At 42.4% G+C, this 23,688-nt stretch overlaps 2 protein-coding genes across 9 annotated transcripts in view; one reads left to right on the top strand and one right to left on the bottom strand.

Moving 5' to 3' along the window:
- Positions 1–18,717, top strand: part of AGPAT4 (1-acylglycerol-3-phosphate O-acyltransferase 4) — a 72,788-nt gene extending 54,071 nt beyond the window's left edge. For all 4 annotated transcript variants that reach the window (XM_066178641.1, XM_066178640.1, XM_066178642.1 and 1 more), the window contains 4 exons: positions 2,504–2,606; positions 3,922–3,997; positions 9,485–9,683; positions 17,537–18,717. In XM_066178641.1, the coding sequence (XP_066034738.1) occupies positions 2,504–2,606; positions 3,922–3,997; positions 9,485–9,683; positions 17,537–17,628 (470 nt within the window). In that variant the 3' untranslated portion in view covers positions 17,629–18,717. The remainder of the gene's footprint in view (positions 1–2,503; positions 2,607–3,921; positions 3,998–9,484; positions 9,684–17,536) is intronic.
- A 2,144-nt stretch (positions 18,718–20,861) lies between these two features.
- Positions 20,862–23,688, bottom strand: part of MAP3K4 (mitogen-activated protein kinase kinase kinase 4) — a 65,539-nt gene continuing 62,712 nt past the window's right edge. For all 5 annotated transcript variants that reach the window (XM_066178634.1, XM_066178637.1, XM_066178635.1 and 2 more), the window contains 3 exons: positions 23,211–23,317; positions 22,827–23,006; positions 20,862–21,888 (listed from right to left, as the gene is read on the bottom strand). In XM_066178634.1, coding sequence (XP_066034731.1) covers positions 21,868–21,888; positions 22,827–23,006; positions 23,211–23,317 — 308 coding nt within the window. In that variant the 3' untranslated portion in view covers positions 20,862–21,867. The remainder of the gene's footprint in view (positions 21,889–22,826; positions 23,007–23,210; positions 23,318–23,688) is intronic.

The raw sequence follows: 23,688 nt of genomic DNA, 5'->3' as shown, positions 1-23,688 counted from the left end.
ATGAAAAAAAAGCTGGGCAGAGATTAGAAAACAAACAAGAAAAAACCCTAATCTGGTTTTTGACAGAAAGAAAAGGCTTTCAAATATTTTCTGTTTGGTTTTTAATGAAAAAGAGATTCTGAGATATAACTCCTTTGAAAAAATATTTCTCAATTGAAGCAAAACTTCTCAAATGCTGCTTATATTAGCCTGGGAGTGAGACAGTTGCAATGTTTTCAGGATACTATGGAGTTATTTTTTTACTTGTTTTAGAATGTGAATTTTCTGGTCTCTTCAGCTTTTGGATGATAAAGTCATGAGATGCCCATTTCTAATTATGCAATTACAAAATCCGTGTTTAATGGTAACCAGTTCCAGTGTGTCACACAGCATGCTAGTGCTGCTTTGACTGTGGATACTTTCTGACAAATTTTTATTTCATGCAGCCTTTTTCTTGGACACCTTCACTGTTATTCTTTTCCTGCACTCTCAGAATGAGAAAACTAAAATCTTTAGTTATCCTCAGTTCTATCTGGATAACAGTGCTCTGTTTACTCCTGCACATTGCTATCATTGTCTTGGGTTTGGCAGTGCTTTGCACCAAAAGGTTTCAATGTGCTATTAAAAGGTACTAGACTGAATATTAAACTACAGGCCAGTTGGAAACTGGAATAGCATTTTTTTTCCCCTGGAGAAAAGGAAAGCTCTGTGTAAGATTGTCAGCACATAAAGATGTTCCTGACCATTTCCACAGAAGTTTTTTTCAGAACAGAAGAGCTATCTTCCAATGTGTCTCAACCCAATTCATATAAAAACTCAAATGTAGATGCCTTGTAGGAGATGGAAGAAAAAGTGTTGTGTATATCATACTTCACTTTATTGCATCCCTGTTGTTGTTAGAATAATCTCATGCTATTAAAGAATAAACTAAGAAGCTTACACTGTATAAACCAAACTGAGCTCTTGTTTTCCTTCAATTACACTGGATTAGTAAATTAGAGTAGATTAGTAAAATCCTTCTACACTAAGAAGCTTAAAAATGAAGGCAGATAATTTATTAAAAAAAAAAGTAATTTCATACTTGTATTGTACAGGCAGAGTAGCGTGCTTGAAGTAGATTTTGGCTTGGAGTAGTAGTTTTGAGTTTGGACTAAGAACCTAACTGTAGTAGGAGGAGAATGGAGTTGTTAGTGAGGGACAGAGTTCTATTGCACTGACAAGGCTTTTTTGGCCTTTGTTTTCAGGATTTCCTTTAAGCACTGAAGCCAGGCTGTTCTGTTCTCCACTATGAATTCAGTTTTGCAGTAATAAATGATGTGGTGAGTTTCTGGGAGCTGAATTCTGAGACCAAACCATATTTATCTCTCATAGCTAGAGAGGTTTCAAAACCAAGCATATCTGTCCTGTGTAATAAAAGTCTTTGGTGAGTCAAGAGGTCTCACAATAAAGGTTCACCACATGCATTTTTATTAATTATTGCAAAACTCTAGAGCAGAAAGCCTAAAATACAACGGGCTACACAGGAAAATGCTTCTTAGTCACTTTTGTGATAAAAAATAGGAAAGCTTTTTTTTGCCATCATTGCTCTTAGAGTTCATACCATGATGCACAACGAATTTCAGTGTCAGGAAAATGAACCGTTCTCCAGTAATTTTGTGACATCAGGAAAATAGTGTATCTAAGGATGTGTTCAAATAAACTTTTTTGCAACACTTCATGCGGTTCTAAACGTAAATGCTTTTTCTGTAGCAACTGCTTGTTACTGCTCTTTTTATCTTTAGTTTATCTGCCATCAGCCAAATGGTTTAACTGTTCCAGCTCAGTCCTGAGCTGTACAAAGCATTTTCTCAATGCTGAAAGTTTGTTCAGCAAAGCTTTTATGTTCTGTTCCTCACATCTGCATGTCTTCACAGCAGCAGCCAGCTCCCACAAGATGTGGTGTGTCCTTCTCTCTCTGCCCTAGGGGAAGTGCTTGAGTTACCAAAGAATGAACATGAACCGGGGGTTCCTTTGGACCCCGTCCATTTGTGGCTGCATTAAACCCTCCTGCTGTAGGAGGTCTCTCTCACACACACACTTTACCTGTTCTTAGTCAAAGGGTATATATTGCTCATTGTTTATAAAATGTGCATCTGCCTGGTTGTTTCCTCAGATTTAGGTTGTTCATTCACAGTGAACTGAAAAGGTAACAGTTCTGCAGCCATTTGTCTCCTAGTAAGTCGAGGTGAATTCTGTCAGAAGCTGTAACTGCATTCCCTATGCCCATCATTCTGCACGTGATGAGGAAGGAGGCAAGAGTGGATGGAGAGCAAACCTTCCATTCTGCTGCTGCAGTTCCTGAAAGTCACTGGTTATTTGGCATCTGAAAACCTGCATGTTGAATATTCCATTGTCATCTTTACCTTAGCTCAAACTGTGGTGCTGTTGCTGATGACTTACTTAAGTATTCTTCTTGTCTGAGAGAGAATTACTTATTTCCATTGTATTACTACAGTAAACATATAACCTGTTTTTCTTCTTGTAGTTTCTGCAGTCTATGATTCTACTCTTAATTTTAGAAATAATGAAAATCCAACATTGCTGGGAGTTCTAAATGGAAAGAAATATCATGCAGATCTATATGTAAGGCAAGTAATCCATATTTTAATTCTTTTTTAGCAGGAGTGTGTACTTGAAATCACACTTGGTCAAATAAGGGAATGTTTTCAAGTGGGTAACGGAAAGCAGATCTCTACCAGCCTTGCTTCACAGGACTTTAGATGAAAATTTGTATGGGTTGGGAAGTGTTTTTGGTAAAGTTCTTTGATTATAAGTATGTGATGAGCCCATAAATGTCTACAGAACTCTGTTATTTTTTTTATTCATTTGTCTGTGTTAGCTCAGCAGCAGCACTGGGGCCTCTTTTCGCTCACGTGGCCAGAGTACCAAACACAATCTAAGTGTTCAGGTGGAGCTGCTTTAAACCTGTATCTGGCACAGGAGTTCCAGAGGTAGTTCCAGTTCCTTTGGTGGAGGTCAGGCTCAGGACTTTCCCGTCTGGTGGTGTCGTTGTTGATGTATTTGACAGCTGCACCCTCCCTTCCAAGAAGGGGGTTGTTCAATGAAAAAAACATGACCTGGATTCCTTTTCATTGAGGTTTCTATAAATTACAAATACACTAATGGCTCCCCATGATCTTAATCCCAGGTGAGGTTCTACCAGCAGCACTTGTGCTACAGGCGCTCAGGGCATGTGATGATGTAGGGTTGGAGCAGAGGAGCCTAGAAGTGATGCTGCAAATGATCAGGCATTCATCATAACCCCTTCAGAGCTATTGTGGACCAGTGAGCAGGTCCTGTTGCTTTATCCTGGATAACAACATGAAGTGGAACAGGGTGACCTTTTCTTTTTACTTCTCCTTTTCTGCCCTTTTGAAAAAGTATTTTTTTCAGAACTGTTTTTGTCCAAGGGTAAATAGAAAGCTGCTCTTGATTCCTCTTCCCACTACCAGGTGGTAGCTCAGCCTGGTGTCCTCGTGTTTGGTGTACATGGCCTGGCTGGATGGCATTCACGGACTGTGAATGCCATCCTGCCTGTGGATGTCAGATCCATTCCTCTTGCTTTGTCTCCCTTTGCACCATTCCAGGCTGCTGCAAGTCAGTCTGGCAGAGCATGGAAATTGCTTTTCACAACTCAGGGGAGCTGCTTGCCCATCCTGAAAAGCTCCTACAGGCAGGGTAAACCTCGTGACTAAATTTGTTTTGGCAATTAGTTGGGGACTATCACAGATTTCTTCAAAACCTCCTCCATATTTCCCTGTTGAAGTGCTGTAGGTGTTGCACAAGTTAAAAAAAGGTGAAAAATGTAGTGAGTCTCCTGTCAGATAATCTGTCTGTATAATGCAAGTGCTGTTCATGAAAGTCAAAGTATTTAATATTCATTTTCTCGTTTACGATTGGCAGGCGAATTCCACTAGAGGATGTCCCAGAAGATGAGCAGGAGTGTTCTACCTGGCTCCACAAATTATATCAAGAAAAGGTTGGTTTTTTTGTCAAGACAGCACTTGTGAGCCACTAGTGCTGAGTTATTTATAGTGCTAGTAGACCTTTAGAGTGTGCATGTGTAGTGTCCTAATTTGGAGGCTTGAGGTGAGTTGGTTTGTTTGGTTTTCAGGGTAAGTGCTCTGTTTCTCTATATACAAACTGATCTTGTGCTGCCACTCATGATTGCTTTCATTTTATACATAGAGTAACAGGAAGAAAGCTTAAACAAGCCCTTTAGAGCAGTTTTAAGCCTCTTCTTTAGAAAGTTGCATAAGGATACAAAAATCAAAGTTGCCTTACTGCCTTCTGGTTGGTAGAAAGACTCCCTTCCCCTAGAAGACACCTTCTAAATCAAGAAGTAATTTGAGCACTAAGTAAGATATTTTCTTTTGTGTATTGGAATTTTTGTCACTCGTTTTACCCTGCCTTTTTACCAAGGCAGGTAATCCAGCATTAAAAGGAGAGACTGAAAAATTGTTTTCGCACTGTGGATATTGAAGGCATGCATTTAGGATTCCTAATTTCATAGGATGGGAAGAGAATAATGATTACCCAGTGCGGGGTTTTTTCGTGGTTATTGTTTGGTGGGGGGTTTTTTTGTTGTTGTTTTTTGTTGTTGTTGTTGTTTTTGGTTTTTGTTTTTTGGTGTTTTTTGGTCTTTTTTTTCTTTTTTTTCTTTGCAAATGCTTTCATATGAATCTTCCAGGTCTTTCAGAATCTGTTTCTTCTGGGCTGTTCCAGAAGAATATTGGAGATTTTGAATATTGGAATTTATGAATATTGGAGATAGTTGTTGGGGGATGTGCTTTTTGAATGCACATAGCACTCCCATTTCAGTCAGTGGGAGTCACAGGTATGCACAGCATGAGGGCCTGGCAGCTCACTTTGCTTCAATACCTTGATCAAAGTTATGTATTCATACTGGAATGCAGCAGTGCTTTGGATTTAGAAATTATAGAATATAGCTATGCTCTGGTTTACTCTCACTGGGACAGGAAAATTCTGCTGTGCCATTTGTTGTGCTCTTCCCAGGACACCACATGAGCATTTCTGTATTGACAGTGCCCTGGCTGTTCTCGGTTTCGAACCATGATTGTTTCTGGTGTATTTCATAGTTCCTCTAAGCAGCTTGCTTACAGGAATGTGGAAAGTGAATGTGTCTTGAGACTTCCACTTGTAGGTCTACTCCCTTTGCTTCTGATCCCCCTTCTCACAGTTTGTACCGGTAACGCCCAAATTCAGGCACAACCCCCAGCGCCTTTGCAGAAGAGCAGGGTTACCCTCGGGCCCATGTACATGCAAATGGTCCTTTTGCTCAACGTTGCAGAAGTCCACTTTCTGCTACCATGACCCTGTAGCCCTGTTTCATGTCCTTGAGAACTATTCAGACATTTGCAAGACAAGAACATCAAGTGTGAATGTGGTGATTGCTTTCCTGAATCCTTTATTATATAGCTGCAATAATTCACTCCAAGATTTTTCTGTTATTCCCTCTTTGGCAAACACTCAGTTGCTTCTAGTGCAAACAGAGTGTACATCCATCCGTCATAATATTACATTGTACAATATATCGTAGTAGTCTTCATATCTGTTCTTCATGACAAATTCATTTGCTGGTTGGTTAAGTCTCTGGTTTCCTATTTAAGTATGGGAGTGAAGTTTTGCATCCAGGAGTGAAGTATGGTGTGCTCAGTTTTCCATTCCACTAAAACCTTTTTTTGGTTATGTGAATGTTTTTGATTGATAGGCTAGGGGGAGTTGTTTGTTTGTGTTTTGGTTTGGGATTTTTGGTGATGATTTTAGTTTTTCTCTGAAGGCAGCATGTTTCTCTTTCTCCAGCTGTTTCACTTTAGTGAAACTTATTTCACTGCAGTCATTCCTGGTTTACTGAAGCCCGTGTCTTTGTAAAATCAAACTAGCAGAATATAGAGCAGGGACAACTTCTTCCAGAGTTCTGAGATGATGAAAGCCCACCTGCAGGGTAAAAATCCAATTTTGTTTCACCTTTCTGCCCTGCATCTTAAAAAGATAATAGGCTCTTAGGTCGGATAACAAACAGCAGTGCCACCCAGGTGCAGTTTCCAGAAATTATATATGTTTCAGATCATCTTCAGAGTCAGAAAATATTTATGAGATAATGTAAAAAATTGTTATTCAAAGGGCAGTAATTCATTGCAAGATACACACTCATCCCCTGCTTTGTCTGTTTTGGTTGCAGCACTTCACTTGCTGTTTCAAAGATGTGCACATTACTGGAAAACAGAGAGCCTATTTTAACACGCATTATGGTTCCCTGTGCTGTTGCTTATTCTCAATAAGTTTAATAATTTTGCAGTAGTTTCTCAAGACTCACATAGAGTGTGCGGAATTGGGCTGTAGTAGCATGATTTAGTGGATGGAGAGTGCCACAGGTACTGAGGTCAAGGACTGTGCACTCAAGATGATCACGATTGCAGAGCTGTTGGAATGAGTAATGAAGTCAGCAGTTACTGGACATGGAGGAACATGAATTTATTTTTTTTAAATTTTTTTATCTCCCCATGTTATCATTAGTAAAGGAGCGAGAAAAGCTTATTCCGTTGTTTTTTATCTCCTTGTCTGACCTCACCTATGTGCACCTCAATCTGAAATACTTCTCCCTGGAAGTGTTTATGTTCTTGCTATTTATCACTTCATTTTCTGGCTTAGTCACTGCTACAAACGCAGTTGAACACAGTCCTGCCAGATAAACAGTGGCATTGTGCTGCCGCTCTAAACCAAACACTGTTCTCCTTCCTTTTTCAGGCTTACAGTTAGTACCATGTCCATATGCTTCTTCCTCACCAGGGGTGGAGTTTGTCCTTCCACATATGGCCAGCACTGTATCAGTTAGTTCCAAATTATGACAGAAGTTCAATTTGGGTTGCACATTGCCTTTTCATTTTATTTCTTCTATTTTTTTTTCAATGCCATTGCTAGAAAGGCTCCCTTTGACTTTAACAAGGACCAAGTTGAGAATCTTTTTGCCAGGTCTGAAGAGGTAATGTGAAGTAGCCACAACTCTGCTAGTCCTTAGATATTTCTTTCTTTACCTCCTTATAGCCTCTGTGCCTGAAGTAGGTCTGCTCGAGAAACTTAATTTCCATTTAGAAGAGAGCAAGGTTCTAATTCTTCTTGTTTGTAAGAGAAGCTTGGAAAACAGAGCCTGAAAATATATACAGAAATGTCCTAAGGAATCAGCAAAGCCTAACTGAAGAGGAGAAGTGTACAGAACTCCAGTGTTTGGGAACAAAGAATGTATTTTTGGATACACATTCTTTATGGGCTTCCTCACGAACGGGTGGTGGCATACCTCTGCCGTCAGACCTCCTGGTGGGAACAGGGAGGAGGAATCCAGTTAGCCTCTCATAAGGGGATGGATGTTCCCTGATTTCCCCTCACCGCATTACCCCTCCCCCTCACTGTCTGAAGTAACTTAAATTTGGTGGGGGCAATAGAGGGAGGATGTGTCCGTGTGGGAATGTGATACCTGCGTGGATGGAATTTATTACAAACTGAAAAGAAGCTCTGTAGGCAGAGGAATGAAAGGAACCTAATGTGAGTAAGGTGATTTTGGGAAATGGTGAGGTGTGTTATCTGTTTAAAGCCTGACTTGTTGCTGGGTATCATAGGCACCCTTGTAAAAGCTTTCAAGACAGATGAATCCATAGATGCCTTTTGCAAGTGAATGAACATGCTTAAGGGTAAGAAATCGTTAACTGAAGAGCTGTTCCCCACAACAGTGGGAAATGTGGTGGAGCTGTTGGCCTTGACATTGTTTTGCCTTTTGTATTTGTTTTCCATCTGTCTCAAGCCTCTCAGTGAGGTGTGGTTAGTGGTTTTACAGCCCCTCATGCTGTGCAGAGCCAAGGAAGAAAACTCTGCTATGCTTGTTTCAAGCGAGCCTGTCCTGCTCCCTGTAGTAGCAGGCCCTCTTATGGCAATGCCAGCAATAGTCGGGAATTCTTCGCTTTCCTGGGCGATACCAGGATCTGTAAACCTAACTGTATGTGGTAAATTCAGTTTACTGATGGTGAGTAGCCCTGTGTTATAAAGCAGTCCTCACAGCACTGTGAAGAAAACTCTGTACACTGTGAACTCTGTTGAAGATGGCTCAGTAATTGGCCACAGTGATCCCACTACAATCCAGCTCACAGGAGTAAAACACTTAAAATTTTTGTAATAAAGAGAGTGCAGTGCTTTAATTACTGCATAATCCCAATGTTCACTTTGAAATAGATAAAGTGGTAACAGCTTGTAATTGCTCAACTTGCTATTAAGTAAGTAAAGAATTGTTTGTGTCGGCTGGAGTGTAAGTGTAAAATCATAACAAAAAATAAATCATAGGAAAAATAGTCTTTTGGGTGATTAGTCTTGGCTTTCCTAGAATTTTTAGAAACCAAAAATCCTTTCTTTAAAGAAATATCATAATTCATTCTGATTAAATTTAGGGGTTTTTTATGTCAGTCTAATGCTGACTTCATTAATTAACCAGTTTTTTATGATAACACAGATTTATAGATAACAGATTAATAATATTTTCTTTTGAACAAGGAGGGAGGGGTGTTTTCCCCCCACCCACTTTTGATATCTTGGGTTAATGAGATCAGTAAAGGCAATGCTGTTCACCCATGTGGGCTGTAAAAGGAAGGTACTAAATTCAAAGTCTCTTGTGCTTTAAAGAACAGATGCTACAAAACAAAAGAAAAAAACCAACCCTCACCCCATTATCCTCCCAGTATTATACTTAAAGGTCGAGTCATTTGCTCAAAGCCTGTGAGAGACTTTTTACTGTTTACACACCAAACTGCCTGTAGGGAGCTTCAGCACCCAAACTTCCTACCACAAGTGTCATGAGAACAAGGTGAACAAGACTACATCTGTGGGACAAAGTCAGGAGCGAGTGGTGTTCTTTGGAGTGTGGGACAAAATGGTGCCTGGTCACCTTTTCTGACAGGCTTATGGGTGCTGATTGAGAGCAGCAGTTGGAGAAAACGAGGGAACAGAGGATGCTGCTGAGTATGGAGCCCACAGCCTTCCCTGGCTTATCTGCAGTGTTTGCGCAGTGGCTGTGGCTCCTGCAGGAGGTTCAGCAGTGATGTCTTCATTGCTGCAGGAGTGTACATCCCATCATCCCTCCTCTTTTCCTCGGCTGCTATACTCTCCAGGTATGGCATTTTTCAGGTTGCTGTGTGTAGGAGAAAGTAAGTATTCACACATCAGTGTATGCTCCCCCCTTCTTATTTTGTTGGGGTTTTTTTTTTGGGTTTTTTTTTTGGGTTTTTTTTTTTTTTTTTTTTGACTCTCTGTACATTGACTTCAAAGTACAAGCTTTCCAGCCATCAGCTGGTCTTTGATCTTCCCCTGTGGTTACAAGCCTCCAGAAGGAGGAACATCAAAGCCAGGAATGGCTAGTTTTGTTGGCAGATGGGGATGTAATTGTTGCCCTCCTTTGTTCTGCTAGGATGCATTCCAGGAAGAATATTACCGCACAGGAACCTACCCAGCAGTCCCTACAGTACCACCTCGTCGACCATGGACACTTTTGAACTGGCTTTTCTGGGCCTTATTGCTGCTATATCCTTTGTTCAAGCTGCTCATCAACATGATCAACAGTGGATCATCACTGACACTGGCTAGTTTTGCATTTGTCATTATAATAGGTAAGTTTTCTGATACGAAAAGATTACTTGCAGGGTAACTGTCCAAAAGGATTTACATAGATTTGCTAAATATAAAGATGACTTGTGAACTCAACAACCCATCTAATATGTCCACTCTAGCCTGGACTAAGTTAAAAAGATTTTGTTGGGTTTTTTTTTTAATTTTTTTATAGCTCTACTAATTTTTGTAAGAGCTACATATGAAATTTTCTGTTTCTGTAGAATTCAAACAGTGACTTCTCAGTGGGTTGCCTACAAAAGGCTTTCTTTTCTTGTGTTGTGTGTTGCTGTGTTCTACTTTAAATGCTTAGAAGAGAGGCACAAGGATAATTTATTCCTTTGAGAATGCTTTTGTCTAATCATAGTCTGAGGTGTCACGCACTGGTAATCCATGAACTCGTGATTTAAGCACAGTCTGTTGTGACCATCTACTCTGATGTATGCAGCACAGGGCATGGACTGTCACAGGTGATTCCTACAGTTCCTGTGGCAGTTCTGAACTGCCTTGGTTCATACTTCAACTAGTATGGTATTTAAGAGGAGGAAGGAAAACAGAAAAAGGAGCTAGCCCAAAGAAAGGGAGGGAGATCTTACTTTGTGTTCTTCATGGACGCAGGAACCAGGTCAGTGTAGCAAATTGCATCATATCTGGGTGTCTGTGATTCAGTGTTGGTTTGAAGAGTAAATTCCTTTCCATACATTCTTAAAGCAAATACCTTCTGTGATTGCACTGACTATCACAGGTATTTGTGACTTCATCACTTTCATGTCTCCGTATACTACAAACAATCTTGAAAAAAGAAACAGAACTTCACAGTCTTCCTGGCTCTGAGAGAACTTTGATACAGAGCTGACCTAAAAAGCCGTGTCCAGAACAGCAACACAGGAGATGGGAAAATGTGGACCGTTTTCTTGTCTCTAAAGTGGATCTTTGCTCTCTACCCAGGAAATTGTTCCTAGCATGTAACATTTCTTTGCATTCTCAGAATTCTAAATCTTGAGCTAGATTGATGAATATTAACTAACATCCTTTTAGCCATCGTGAAGAGTTTGATGTGGTAGGCACACAAGATGCTTTTTCAGAAACTGTCCACCAAAACAAATGCTGTGTTAAGTTCCTGTTGATGCTTCTTATAGAGGTAATTGGAGAAGAAACAGTTTGTGTGTGTGTGTGCATGCAGGCAGGAAATTTCCTTCGTGATGCTTTGAGCCAGAGGAAGGAAAACAAGCAAGGATGAGGTCCAGCATAATAGTTGGTACATTAGGTGGGCAGGGTAGAAGAAAAAAGAAGGGAATCCTGAACTCTTGTCTTCATCTGGAGAAATCGTTGGTGCTTGTTACCCCAGAAATGCTTTGTGAAAATGTGTAAGCATTCCTTGGAGCAGCAACTACAACTTAAAAGCCTCTTTTTCCACCCACCTTACTTGTTGGAAGTTGCAAGCAGTGCCCCCTTTCCTTTCTCTGCCTGGTGAAGAGGATGACAGTGTAGAGTGAGCACTGAAGTTGGGGTGTGCTAGGGATGGGAGGCAATGGATTCAAATCCCTGTCGCAGAGAAAGGTGGCTCAGCCTCCCCTGTGCTCCTGTGCAAAGTGGGTAAACGGGAGTGGGTGGGATGAGGTGTGGCACCATTGCAAATGCTACTGCCTGGCAATTTGCTCAAGAGGACATTTGATCTGCCTTTGGAAGAAATGCTGGCATAGTCTGTTTGGTTCTGGATTGTGGAAGGGCAGCCTAATGGTGCAGTGAAGCATAGCTATTGCTTTCCTTCAGCATTTTCCTCATAATTCAGTTTCTCCACTCAGCAGACTGGTTGGTTGCCATTTCAAAGGGCTTCATGCCTTGTGTACCCTCCACATTATCCAGGGCTTCTGGAGTTTAACCTCAGGGCCGACTGCTTTACTGCTTGGCACTGTAGCATTTGTAATGGTTTTGGTTTTAGCCCTTTGTAATTTAGCTGAGTGACACCACACTCCTCACCCTCCACCCTAAGCCTAATACAATCTTGCCATTAATGACCTCGGTCACCTCTTTTCTCTATCAAGAAGTGGAAGAAAGAACCTGTAAAGGAAAAAAGCTATGATGCTACCAAGACTAGACAGCAAGAATGACCATCTTTTCATTTTTTCCCCCTTTTTCTTGCTGTCTTACTCCCCAGTTATCTTTCTTCTGTTTCTAGCCACAAGGAAAGGTTAATAAGCAGGCAGCTCTGAGTCATCTCTTGCATGCAGTGATAATCCAAAGGATTTATTCTCAGGTTATCTGTAATATTGGAGCTACCAGAAGACAACAGCAGGAGCCTGCTGCCAGAATGAACAGCAGCATTGGGTGTGAACTCCCAGGCTGCCAAAGCCCAGCAGAGAACACCTTGAGGGTGTGTGATGTGCATTGCTGCCCCATACACGCCTGCCCCACCTGTGGGCTGGTGCAGCGTGCAGCCCTCTGCTGGCTCTGCAGCACCTCTGTGCTCAACAGCAGCTCGGTTCTCATTCCACACATGCTGTGACCAGGCCTGAAGTGCCTGCAATTAATTGCCTGGGATTTGCCCTGCAGCTGAGGACCTGTGGTAGAGGCTGCTGCCTGATCAGACTCAGCCACCTTTTGCTGATGAGCATGGAATGAGAAAGATGATGTGACTTATGAGCAGATAGCAGCCACTGTGAAGCTGTGGAGGGAAGAGAATCCGTGGGAGTAGAAGAAAGCTCAGCCATTAATCAAACTAAACAATACTCAGAGCTGGTTTATCCTGGTCACTTAAAACTGGATGTGTCATTATGTGCCTAAAGAGCAACAGTTACCCTTAGTATGTTAAGTCTGTTTTTGTTTTTCCATATTCCTTTAAAACCAATGTTATGGCTAGTTTGGAATAATTGGTCTCTTTCTGTGGAAGCAAGAAAAAAACCTCATCCCAAGCTGTCACATTGACTTTCATAGCCAACAGCTGAGTTTCTGTAGCAAAGCCATTCTCCCCTAACTGTGTCCTGTACTTTGATACTCTGTCACGAATGTTCTGGATGTGGTGCGGCCATCTATTGGCAGAGGAGCAACCAGTATTCTGCAGTTTGTCTCCAGCTTTAGGCAAGGGCTCAAAGTGACTCCTGCAGAGGCTGGGAGACGGGGGAGCAGGGACACAAACGCAGCTCAGAGGCTGTGGCTGTTGGTGGCAGCTGGAACTGTCTGCCCAGCACAGCCAGGCCGTAGCAAAGCAGGGAGGACTGTGTTTGCTGTCTTTACAGTGGGAGTGGTAATTGGTGGCATAACAATGTAAAAGGAAGGGTTTTCTGTAGACTGGAGGGATTTATCAGATGACAAGATCAGCTCTTCCTATTGCTCCTAGCAGACCTTTTCTCACTGTTTGTAACTGAAGCACACAGGTAGTGGTTTGGTTTTTTTCTATGGCACTTTGACAGCTCACCTGCTACTCCAGAATCAGGACCTTTACTGCAGTTCCTAATAGCCCATTGTAGCAGACTGCTGGATTTAAGAGTGGTTTTCAGTACCTGATACAGGTGCAGATAAGCACTAAATAAACCTTTTGTGATAAGAGCAGAGTAACTAGGAGGTCCTTTTACCTGATACCCTCTGCATTGCTTCTAGATTATCATTTGTCCTTTGGATAGTTTCTGCTCATAGTGCTCTCCAGTAAAACACTGGCTGGCTTGTAAGTAACTGGCTGTTTAAGTGGAAAGAGCTGGAAGAAAAATGCTCCACTCGAGCTGGAGTGGAAGGACGGTAATCCCTCAGACCCTACCTCGGAGATCTAAGAATGAATAACCAATGTATGTACAGCTCTGCTTGGCTGAGCTCAAACTCTTTCAGCCCTAAATCAATGACATTTCTTTATACTGTGCTGTCCCCTCGTGCTTTGCTGTGCAGCAGTTTGGCTGTTTATACTTCCAACAGTCAGCACACTGTGCTCATACTTTACTGCTGGTCTGGGACTGGGAGCCCTTTGTGAGGCTCCTTGAATCAATACAAGGCAGTTGCTGCTCCAGTATTGTAAAAAGTTTGCTGAGACTCCATTTTCTCGTGGGAAAAGCCAATTCTTTATTCACATAACTTATTTTATACAGTTTTCACAGACCTCGTGTGCAACATCTGTTGGCTGGTAGTTTTCTTGTTACTTAATTTATTGGTCAGAAGGTGATTTGTGTGCACATGCTAAGATGGAGGTTGTTTACATTTTTTCTTTATGGGTTCTCATGGAACAGATCTTACTCTTTACACAGATGCACTTACTTTTCAACCCAAGAATAGGTGGTTGTGTTAACGAACCTTTCATAGCAAGATTGTTTTTGCATGGGAACTTGTAAATTGCTTAGCTGCAGTTAGATGACAGGCTAGCTATTAATTTAATAGAGCAGGCCTGATTTTATGAGGCCTTTCTTTTACAATTCTTCTACCTGTCACAACACTCCAGAGGATAAATGCTCAAGTAGTTTGAGGGACAGAAGTGTTTTGAAAACCAGCTTTAGTTTCACAGGACACATGGCAAGAGATTTAGGTACTTAGCTCACAACAACCATTTAAAACTTGGTGCTGATAATTTGGTGCTGAAGCAGTGAGCACGTCTGTCAAATGTCAGTATCTGTATCCGACAGCAGCTTCTTTTTTTTCCTCCTCCTCCTGCTTCCCCAGTCTCATTTGGCTTCAAAGAAGCAAATGTTGGGTTGCCTTTCATGTTTTGATAACTTGTTGAGGAGGACACCCACCCTTCATGCTTTAGAAGTAATTTATTGTAAAGCTGTCAACAGCAGTTAAAAGGGGAATGCAAAAGATGAGAGGGTTTTTAAAGGGAGCAGCAGCTATTCCATGTTTAATGCTAAAAGCAGGGTGGCATCTGGGCTGATGGCACAGGGCCAGCAGCTACGTTATCAGTCCTAGGTGACAGAAGTGTTTAATCTGAACCAAGTGCAAGCAGTGATGAGCCAGCTCAGATTCCGTGGGAGCTGCTGTGTGTGTGCTGTGCACTGTGTGTGTGGGATCACACTGCAAACCTGGGCATGTCACAGTGTCCAGGAGCAGAGTGTGGAGCACAGGGCTGGAGCATGATGTGACCTGAGCAGCGAGCCTGGTGATGCCTGCAGGATGAAATGAATGGAAGGTGAGGAGGGGACAAGCCAGCAGGGTTGTAGTAAGCTTTACAACACGATACAAATCATGTGCAGGATCATACATGTGTTGATTCTGCCTTTTGGTGGAGGTGCCAGATAGTTTGGCCTTCCAGCTGGTGCCCAGAAACTGGGTGATTTGGGGTGGCTTGTTTGCTTTTCTCCTGTGAGTGTGTTGCTTGTTCCTTCTCCTTCATAGTATGGAGGATAATAGAAATGTCTACCATTCATACAGTCTTTAGTTGTACAAATCTTAATTTCAATGCATAGCCTATATAACTCGAGTGCAAACTCTATGTGGGAAATTTTTATGCCTCTGCCTGCTGTGCTGCTTATAGCACTTGCTCTGGGATAAAAAGGCAGGGTAACAGATGAGAAAAAATCCCGAGGTGTAAGAGAAAAGGTGGAAATCCTTTGAGCTAAGGTTTTGCTGAGGGATGAGATACTACGTGTGGAGGTGGTGGTTTTCTTGGAGCTAAAATGTGTTCCAAGAAAGAGATGACACTATTGGTTCTCCTGATTGTGTCAGCTCAGCCCTTCTTGAGCCCCTGGCACTCCAGCAGGCAGAGCAGGCCCTCATCAACCTCCTGCATCTTTTGGATGCTGAGTAATGGTGAGCACAAGGACGCAGGAGCTCAGTTACCTCAGTTTGCTGTGGAGCAGCACAGGGATGCTTCAGCCAACAGCTTCTCTCATGCACTTCTTAGGGTGGTCTTAAACCCTCACAGCTATAAAGTTAGGCACTGCTGATTAGTTACTGCTAGATCTCCCTTCCTCCCCTTTCTTCAAGTAAAAACCCTGAAGTTCCCCTTACTACAGCTGTATGTAAAACAAGTGAATAAATCCTTAAATGTGAGGGTATCGCTCAGGTCTGCACTGAGGCTCCAGGAGAGCTGTGGTGAGGGGGAAGTGCGGGGCCAGGCCAGTGAGGCAGCCCAGCCTTACCCCACTTGGCTTCCACACACATGGCAAGCATGAGTAGTCCTCCCTGCACCTCACCTTCCCCAGGGTACTGAGGGCTACAGGGTGAAATGGGGATAGAAGGCAGTGGCAGCTTCTGCCAGGAAAGCAAAGGACGACAAAAAGACATCTGAACTGCTGAACTAGTTTTTTGTGTCCAGGCATTCTTGGAACTGGATGAAATCCCCAATATGGAGTGTAGCTGCTGTAACAGCTGCTCTTATTTATGCTGTGTCCATCTCCAGGTGCCGTTTCTATCCCTTGTGGTTAAAACCTTTATGATTTCATGCTTACTATTATGTTATGATCCCAGACTGCAGGCTACATGTTGGATCTTTCTTGTGTTCCCCAGCTCATGGCCAGTTAAATGTCAGAGATGGTTTTCTCTCATTGTTGCCTGTGTGAGAGTGAAGCCCTTTGCTTGTCTCAGTGGTGTGTGTTTCTATTCATGGACTGACAGTGGAGTGTGACAGTGAGTGCCCTCGGAGCCAGCTCCCTTTCTGGACTGTTCACTGCACAGCTCTGCCTGTGAGAGTGTCCTGCTTTCCTGGCAGCCACAAGACCTGAGGGCAGCCCCACAGGCAAACCACTTTCCGAGTGTCCAGCCATGCTGTCACATCACGTGTGACTCATCCCTGGTCTCCAGTTACCACTTGCATTCTAAAGACTGTCAATTCACTGTCACACGACACAGCTCGAGTCTGTAGTGCTGGCTCTTTGTGGCCAGTGTTGTGCCAAGTAGCAGCTGGTAAAGCACAGGGCAGCACTGTTTGCCAGCTGACAGCCGCCTTCCCCTTCCAGTGCTGAAGAGCAGCAAATGCCAGGACACGGTGCTGTATCAGCCCTGGGGGTCACAAGGGATGCCTGGTGCTGGGATGAAACCTCTGCATTCTCTTGGTGATCTTGGGCACTGACTTAACCATAAAGAGTCCGTTGGCTGGTGAGAATTTGTCCAGAGCCAATCTTAGAGAAGTACAGACTGATGTACTAAATGAAACATTTAGGGCACCTCACCCTTACTGGGCTTTTTCACCATCAGTCAGAAAGACACTGGGATTTGGAGGTTTGTGGCTTTCTCAGGGTTTTTTGTTTGGTCTGGGTTCCTTTTGTTTTGGAAAGCATTCTGAGCCGAGGGAAGATGTTGTGACCTAACAGGTTGAGGCCTGAAAAAGCATGGCAGTTTTGAATGTGTACAGTAGCTGAGCAGAAGCTTGAGGAACAGTAGATTTTGGGCAGCTGAGCCCCTTTACAAAGAAAACAAAAGTGTGAGGGAAGAATTTCAGGTTAAGTTGCAATCAACTTAGTCACTTTAAGTGCTACAGATAAATAAAATAATCCCTGCACATGGTGAATTATAACCACTGAATCATCTATGTAAGTCTTTTAAATTAACCTGGTTTCTTGTAATGGACTTCTTCATAAGCTATGATTAACAAATGCCACAACTTACATTTTTTTTGTTTATCAAGATCCGAAGTTCCCTTGCGCATGCTTGTGCTCTTCCAGACCTGGGGCTGTTGAAAGCCAGCAGAATTCCCTTCCCCTGGCATGCATGGCTGTGCCTCTCTCCCCCATCCTGGTTCCATGCAGCCTCTGCCCTGCTGATGGGAGGGGACGTGTCCAGCCTGAGGCTCTTCCTTCATGAGATGCCACAGGCAAATAAGTTGATGTGGAGGTGTGGGAGCATCACATGCACCTTTCATCTGAGGTCTCTTTCATGATGCTACGCCAGTACAGACCTTCAGGCCTTGCCTCAAGCAGCTTTAACTGTGTTTGTTTTGCAGCTTCTGTAGGTGTCAGATGGATGATCGGGGTCACAGAAATTAACAAGGGCTCCACCTATGGCAACAATGACAACAAACAGAAACAAAAGTAGCACCTTCAGAGACTGCTTCGATCCAAAGGGAACAAATGCAACTGTTGAAAACTCTTAAGTGCATATCACGGTCCTTCAAGTGAGATCAGAGGATGAATAATTGCCGTGCATATCTGAATTTGTGCTCCTGTTGTTTTTCTCTGGGGTTTGGGCTGGATGACATGCTGCAAAGATGCACTCCTTCGTATACTCTCAACAACAGGTTTGCACATGTGTGGTTGGTTTGTTTTCCTATGAAGTGTCTTAAGTTTTGAAGAAAAAAAAAATTCCAGCGTGGTTGTATGAAGAGACTCTACCTGGAAACTAACCAGAGGTGCAGGCTTTAATGTCAGAAGATTGTTACAAGGTGATTAAACTTGATAGTTGTGTAGATCACACAGTTTAACAACCATAATCTCTCAGTGTTTAAACACAGTACAGTGGGATGCTGTGCTTGGTTACAGCAGTATTGGACTGAAGCAGCTCCGCTGAACTGGCAGAACTACAGTAGAGTTTTGCTACATCTAGAACTGATTCCCACAGTGTGCACTACATCGGCCCTTCAGAACTCTGGCCAGACCCTGGACATCCAGACATCAGAGCCTGGCAGTACCATAACCTGGATCAGAATTTGGCCTTGTGGCCTGAGCAGAGCTAAGTTACCCGCTGCCCTCTCTTTCCCCAGGACATACATCCAAGGGATAGCTGAAACCCGTAATTCTGCAGAGTAAATGACATTTTTAGTTTGGAAAAACTGAGGTAGTAGAATTCCTTTTGGCTTTGAATGCTACTTAAAATTCTGGGCCATCCTAAAGAAAACAACTGGGCATGGTGCAGTGAAATAATGCAAAGTGTGCATTAAAATGCACCTACCCCACACCGGTACTGTTGTGATCCTAATTAATCTGCTTGTCTATCTTTTCTGATAAATTAGTTTACTCGGTGCCTCATAACAGTCAGCCTGAAGTCATAGTAAATTAGTTTCTTCTGGTGAAGAGGGAGATTGAGGAGGGAGGCCTAGGACAGTGGGTATGACTTGATTTTTTTAATGTCTGTTTTGATCTGACACCCTTCTGAATTAAATAAAACTACCATCAAGCTCTGAGGAAAGTGGGGTTACTCTGACATTCCCAGTACTGATTTCAGGGCAGCCACCTCCTCTCTTTAAACCTCCCAAGTTAAGGATCTGCAGGTTGCTAGAAATGACTTGTTTAAAGCAGGGAAAAAAAGGAAAATAGGGGAAATTAACTAACAGCAAATATGACTGGAAAAAGATCCAAATTTTTTAAAGTCTACAGATCCCAACACTGAGCAGTGGAGGTTGTGGTTGACACTTTCAAAGACAGTCCATTTTCACTCGGCACAGGACTAAACCATGATAGTCTCTGGTGGAGAAAGTGAGTAGCCTTATTCTAGCAGCTGGTATAAAACATTGCTCTGTTCATATAATAAAACTGAGGCCAGAAGAAACAGGCTAATATAACAATATGAATCATTCCATGAAATATGTATTTGCTGTTCAGTACAGCAGATAATCTAGAAACTCACCTTTTTAATATGCAGCACCTAAGAAGCAGGTGAGGTAGTGCTTTTAGAATGGAGCAATAAGTGAAGTTTAGAGACAGCTGAGGCAGTAAAATTTACAACATGAAGGAAAGAATAGCCATGTGAAGTGTGAGACACTGCTTTGGGGGGCTTTTTGCCTCACACACCTTGCGTACACTTGCATTCCCTGCATTCTGAAGCTTTCAGGTCATTCAATGTCATGAACAGAAACATGGGCTCAGATATAGTTTTTAAAGCAAGCCCGAGAGCAGAAAATACTGTAATATTTACAATGCTACTTAATAAAGCACATGCCCTGCACTATTTGCTATAACACTCGTTTAACAGTGAAAAACTGACTACTGCATCCTGTAGTAATGATCAGGCACATTTACAAGCCAGACCTGAAGACACTGTACGCAAGAGTTGGAAAATGGGTGGGAGGGGAGAAAGGAAAGGCCTCTCCAGAATAGCATTTTACTGTAAACATTACCTGGCAGGCCCAGTGGCCTTTTCTCGGGGCAGTGGGTGAGTAGTTCTTCTCAGCAAATACATATTCCTGGAGTGACACAGGCTGTTCTGCCTTCCTGAGAGCCACAGATTTAACCTGCATTAAGGAAGACATTTGGCATTCCTTATGAATCTTAGTCCGTCCTCCTCCAGCTGCATGCAGTGCCCGTCTCCCACAGGAAAGCACCAAACGAGTAAATACTTCTGAAAGAGTGCAGAGATGATTTCATACTCATTTCCCTGGGACCAACCCTTAGAACAGGCTGAGGGCCACACTCCTGGATGCATCCTCCTAAGCACTTGTCCAAGTCCTGGCACACCACTGAGGCCCTTCCAGCACTCACAGGCAAACAGAGAAAGCTTAATGGTCCTTGCCAAAGTTAAACTTGTCCAGTTCACTGTATTAAAAGAATGACATAGGTTATTAGGAAGCAGTGGTTGCCCCTCATCCCCACAAGCAACTGTATGTTCTACAACTGCCTTAACAAAATTAGTCTTAATGTTTGTTTATACAAAAATAAAAGTATAAAAAGCTGATATGCAGTGAATGAGTTTTCTTTTGGCTGGCAAGAACAAACTGGTAACAGTTTGTCACCTCTGTCCTGACTCCTAAAAGCTGTCCACAGTTCCTGTTTGTGTTCAAGGGCACCTGAAACAAGGCAAGTGAGGACAACTCAGATACTTCTGTTGTACTGCAAAGTGAAGCACACAGCAAGCTGGGGGGAACACCTTTACCTCAGGCGCTTTCATAGTCCTTTACTGAGGATGACAACATACTCCCCCCCTCCTATCACACAACTGAAAGTAGAGAACTTAAAAGAAGGGAAAGTTTAAATTTTGTTTAAATTCAGTATTATATTTTTGAAAACCTAAATACATGCATAGGTAACATGCACAGCAAGGCTCATACTTTTCTAGACAGAAATGTCAGGTTTTGTGGTACCTCCCTGACAGCTCACCCCACACCCGTGACTAATTAGCGAATTAAGATGAGGGACAAGACACTAGAATATAAAACCAAATATTAAAAGCAAGTTTTAAGTTACCTATTTTAAGTCTAAAGCCATAACAGGAATATGTAAACTTGCACGAAAGTTTACAAGTAACAGTTTTAACTCACCTATTTGTAATAGCAAGTAAAAAAAAAAAATCAACTAGATCATGCATTGCAGGCTATTTCTTCCAGTTGCTGACCACTTCTAATCTCTCTTCCTTTTCTGAGGCTGATGACAACTGGGGTGTGGTGGGGAAATGAAAGCCCAGGATCTGAAGTCAGTTTTCAAAAGCTAACAGTAGGTTCTTGGTTTTGCCAAATGGAACACAAGAATGAGCTTGCACAGCTCTCTTCTAGAAGACAAAAATGCCATGCAGAGCATTCCCTGTTCACAGTACATACATTCAAGAAGGAAGTTATCCCTTCCTAAAAGGCAGTGTCAGAAATTGCCCATCACCCTCTTTTCTCAGAAAGCAATGAAAGGGGGAAGCTTACTTCTCTCTAGTGTAAGAAGCATCTTACACGACTCATCTTGAAACTTGACAGAACACTGACTATTGCAATATAAGAGCAGCTTATTCCAGTTAGGTCAGCTTAGCAGTCTTATTCCAATGTTGCAAAAATGTTTAAAATGTGACACAGGCCCACATTTCTTTTTGGAAGAAAAACCCTTCACCAACATCTCCTAAAATAAACCATTTATTGAGAAAAACCTTTTTTTTTTTTTTTTAAATTTCAATAATCAGCCTTGTGCATAACAAATCCGAAGCTTGCCAAAAACAAATAAACAAAAACCCCAGTAAAAGTTCACAGTCAGTGCACTCAAACAGATTAAAAAACAAGGTCCATAACGCCTGATAACACTACAGCATTTTTCTGAACCTAGAGAGTTCAAAAATACTACATATTAACAATACAAGTTCTCAATCAAATGAGAAACAGGAGAAGGAACAAAAAAGGGTATGGTCCATATACAGTAGTAATGGCACTTTCACTGAAACATGCAGCTTCTTCCAACTCGCGGACACATCACGTGAGCAACATGTGCCGAGTAAAATGTACAGGAGCAGCAGAGGAAGTGACACCGTCACTTGTGCAGTCTTCGTTAAGGTCAACTTTTATACTGTTTCTCAGCACAGTCTTTATGTAAATATTACATACAGTAGTGATTCAAATCTTGTCAGAATAGAAAAGGCCAGAGATGAGTAACTTCATTCTTCATCTGTGCAAACCTGTGAAGGAAGCAAAAGGCAGTTACTTCAGCCATCTCTCTCCTGCAGCAAGATGATAATGGATCAATTTCTTTAGCACCTTCACATCTTTGAAGTTTTTTTTCTCTCCCTTGTTCCACAGTAATGCATTACAGGTGTTTGTATGGGACTACTGACATCCCCTCTGTCACCATGCATCCTTTAGGTGCCTAAAGCAGTGTCCACCTCTGATGGATGAGATCTGCTACAGCTGCACTGATGAGGGATAGGTGATGATCCCAAACACACTGCTACTGAACCAGAACACAAAAGTGATCAACTTTATGCTGGAAAATGAGACAGAATTCAATAACCTACTGCGCTCCCATTTCTTCGAAAGAGAACTTACTAATACAGCTCAATTGGTAGCTGTGAATATTTGCTTGTTCTTAAGGAAAGCATCACACTGTACTTCATCCAAGAACTGCAGACTGTTAGAGCAGCTGCCAGATAAAACATTCAGTATGACCTTAAGTATTAACTTAAAAGAAAAGCAGCCCTTTGCACAGAAGAATGGGAGAGTTCTCAAGGATCTGCTGGTTTCTTATGGAGGGGGCCCTTATCTCTAAAAACCTGTGCATTTGTACTTGCTGAAGTTTCTGCTGCCGAGCCCTTCTGATTCAATTAGCTACCGCTGAGTTAAAGCCTTACTTGTCTTTTTAACATAAAGATACTACATTTCGAAACAGCAGTGAAAGTTTATTGCATAGTGCACACCACATCCTACAGTCACATGCTTGCTGAAAACAACACGTGGTTCTGCAAAGTTGCCAGTCCATGTTTCCTGGACAGCATCAACTTGCTACCAGCCCCTCACCATGGTACTAACCCCTGTGGCATCACTGAGAACAAAGAAGCCAACTAAAAGCTGTTGCCCATTCCCAGTTTGCAGTTTTTGTAGCCAAAGTCATCAGACAAACCTTGACAAAAGGATGATCGAGAAGCTGGCTGGCCGTCCACCTCATCTTTGGATCACTTTCCAGGCAGTGGCAAAGGAAGTCTTTCCCTTCTGGGCTCACTTTGTCAGGAATAGGAGGTTTATGACCCATCCCCACTTTATACATGATCTGGAAGTTGTGCTCATATTCATGCCAAGGCCTCTGCAACGGGTAACAGCATTGCTAAGTGCAAGCTTCAGTGAGTAACTTGCTACCCACTAGAGCACATATTTCTGTGCTCCAAAAAATGAAAAACCATCCCAGTCTTTGCAGACTTAAGTGTGACAAAATGCTGAGTGGGACCAGAATTTGCAAAAAAACTGCTGAGAACAGTTTGCATTTCATCAGTACATGAAACATCCCTACCTTGCCCGTGACCATCTCTATGACAACACAGCCCAGGCTCCAGATGTCTGCTGCACGTCCGTGCCCTTCTCCTTTAGCTCGAGTGATTACTTCTGGAGCCATGTATGCTTTGAAACAACATAGATGATGCCATCAGTTCATACAGCAGAAGGAACAGTACACATCAAGTGACTGACTGGGTAAACTAAATGCTTTTTAAAATACCCAATGAATTACTGCTCAGGTTTTCTTGCTAAGTTTTGCCATTTGCTGGTTTCTTGTTCTTTGACGTGTTTTCAGCACAACTGCAGTTTGAAAAGTGATACTGAAAATGCTGTTACAAGTACATGCTTTCAGTTACTGCCATTTTCTGAAAATGGATTAAGCAGCTATTTAGTGCAGAGTACTGTTTCAGTAAGGCTGCAGGGAAAAATACAACCCCAGAAAGCACATGCATCTCTACAGTTACAGACAAACACAATTTTAACTCACAGTCTAT

This window comes from Chamaea fasciata, unplaced genomic scaffold (assembly GCF_029207755.1).
Source record: "Chamaea fasciata isolate MVZ Bird 193981 ecotype frontalis unplaced genomic scaffold, bChaFas1.0.hap1 SCAF_3, whole genome shotgun sequence".
NCBI classification, from domain to species: domain Eukaryota; kingdom Metazoa; phylum Chordata; class Aves; order Passeriformes; family Sylviidae; genus Chamaea; species Chamaea fasciata.
This window is presented reverse-complemented; position numbering and strand designations above follow the sequence as displayed.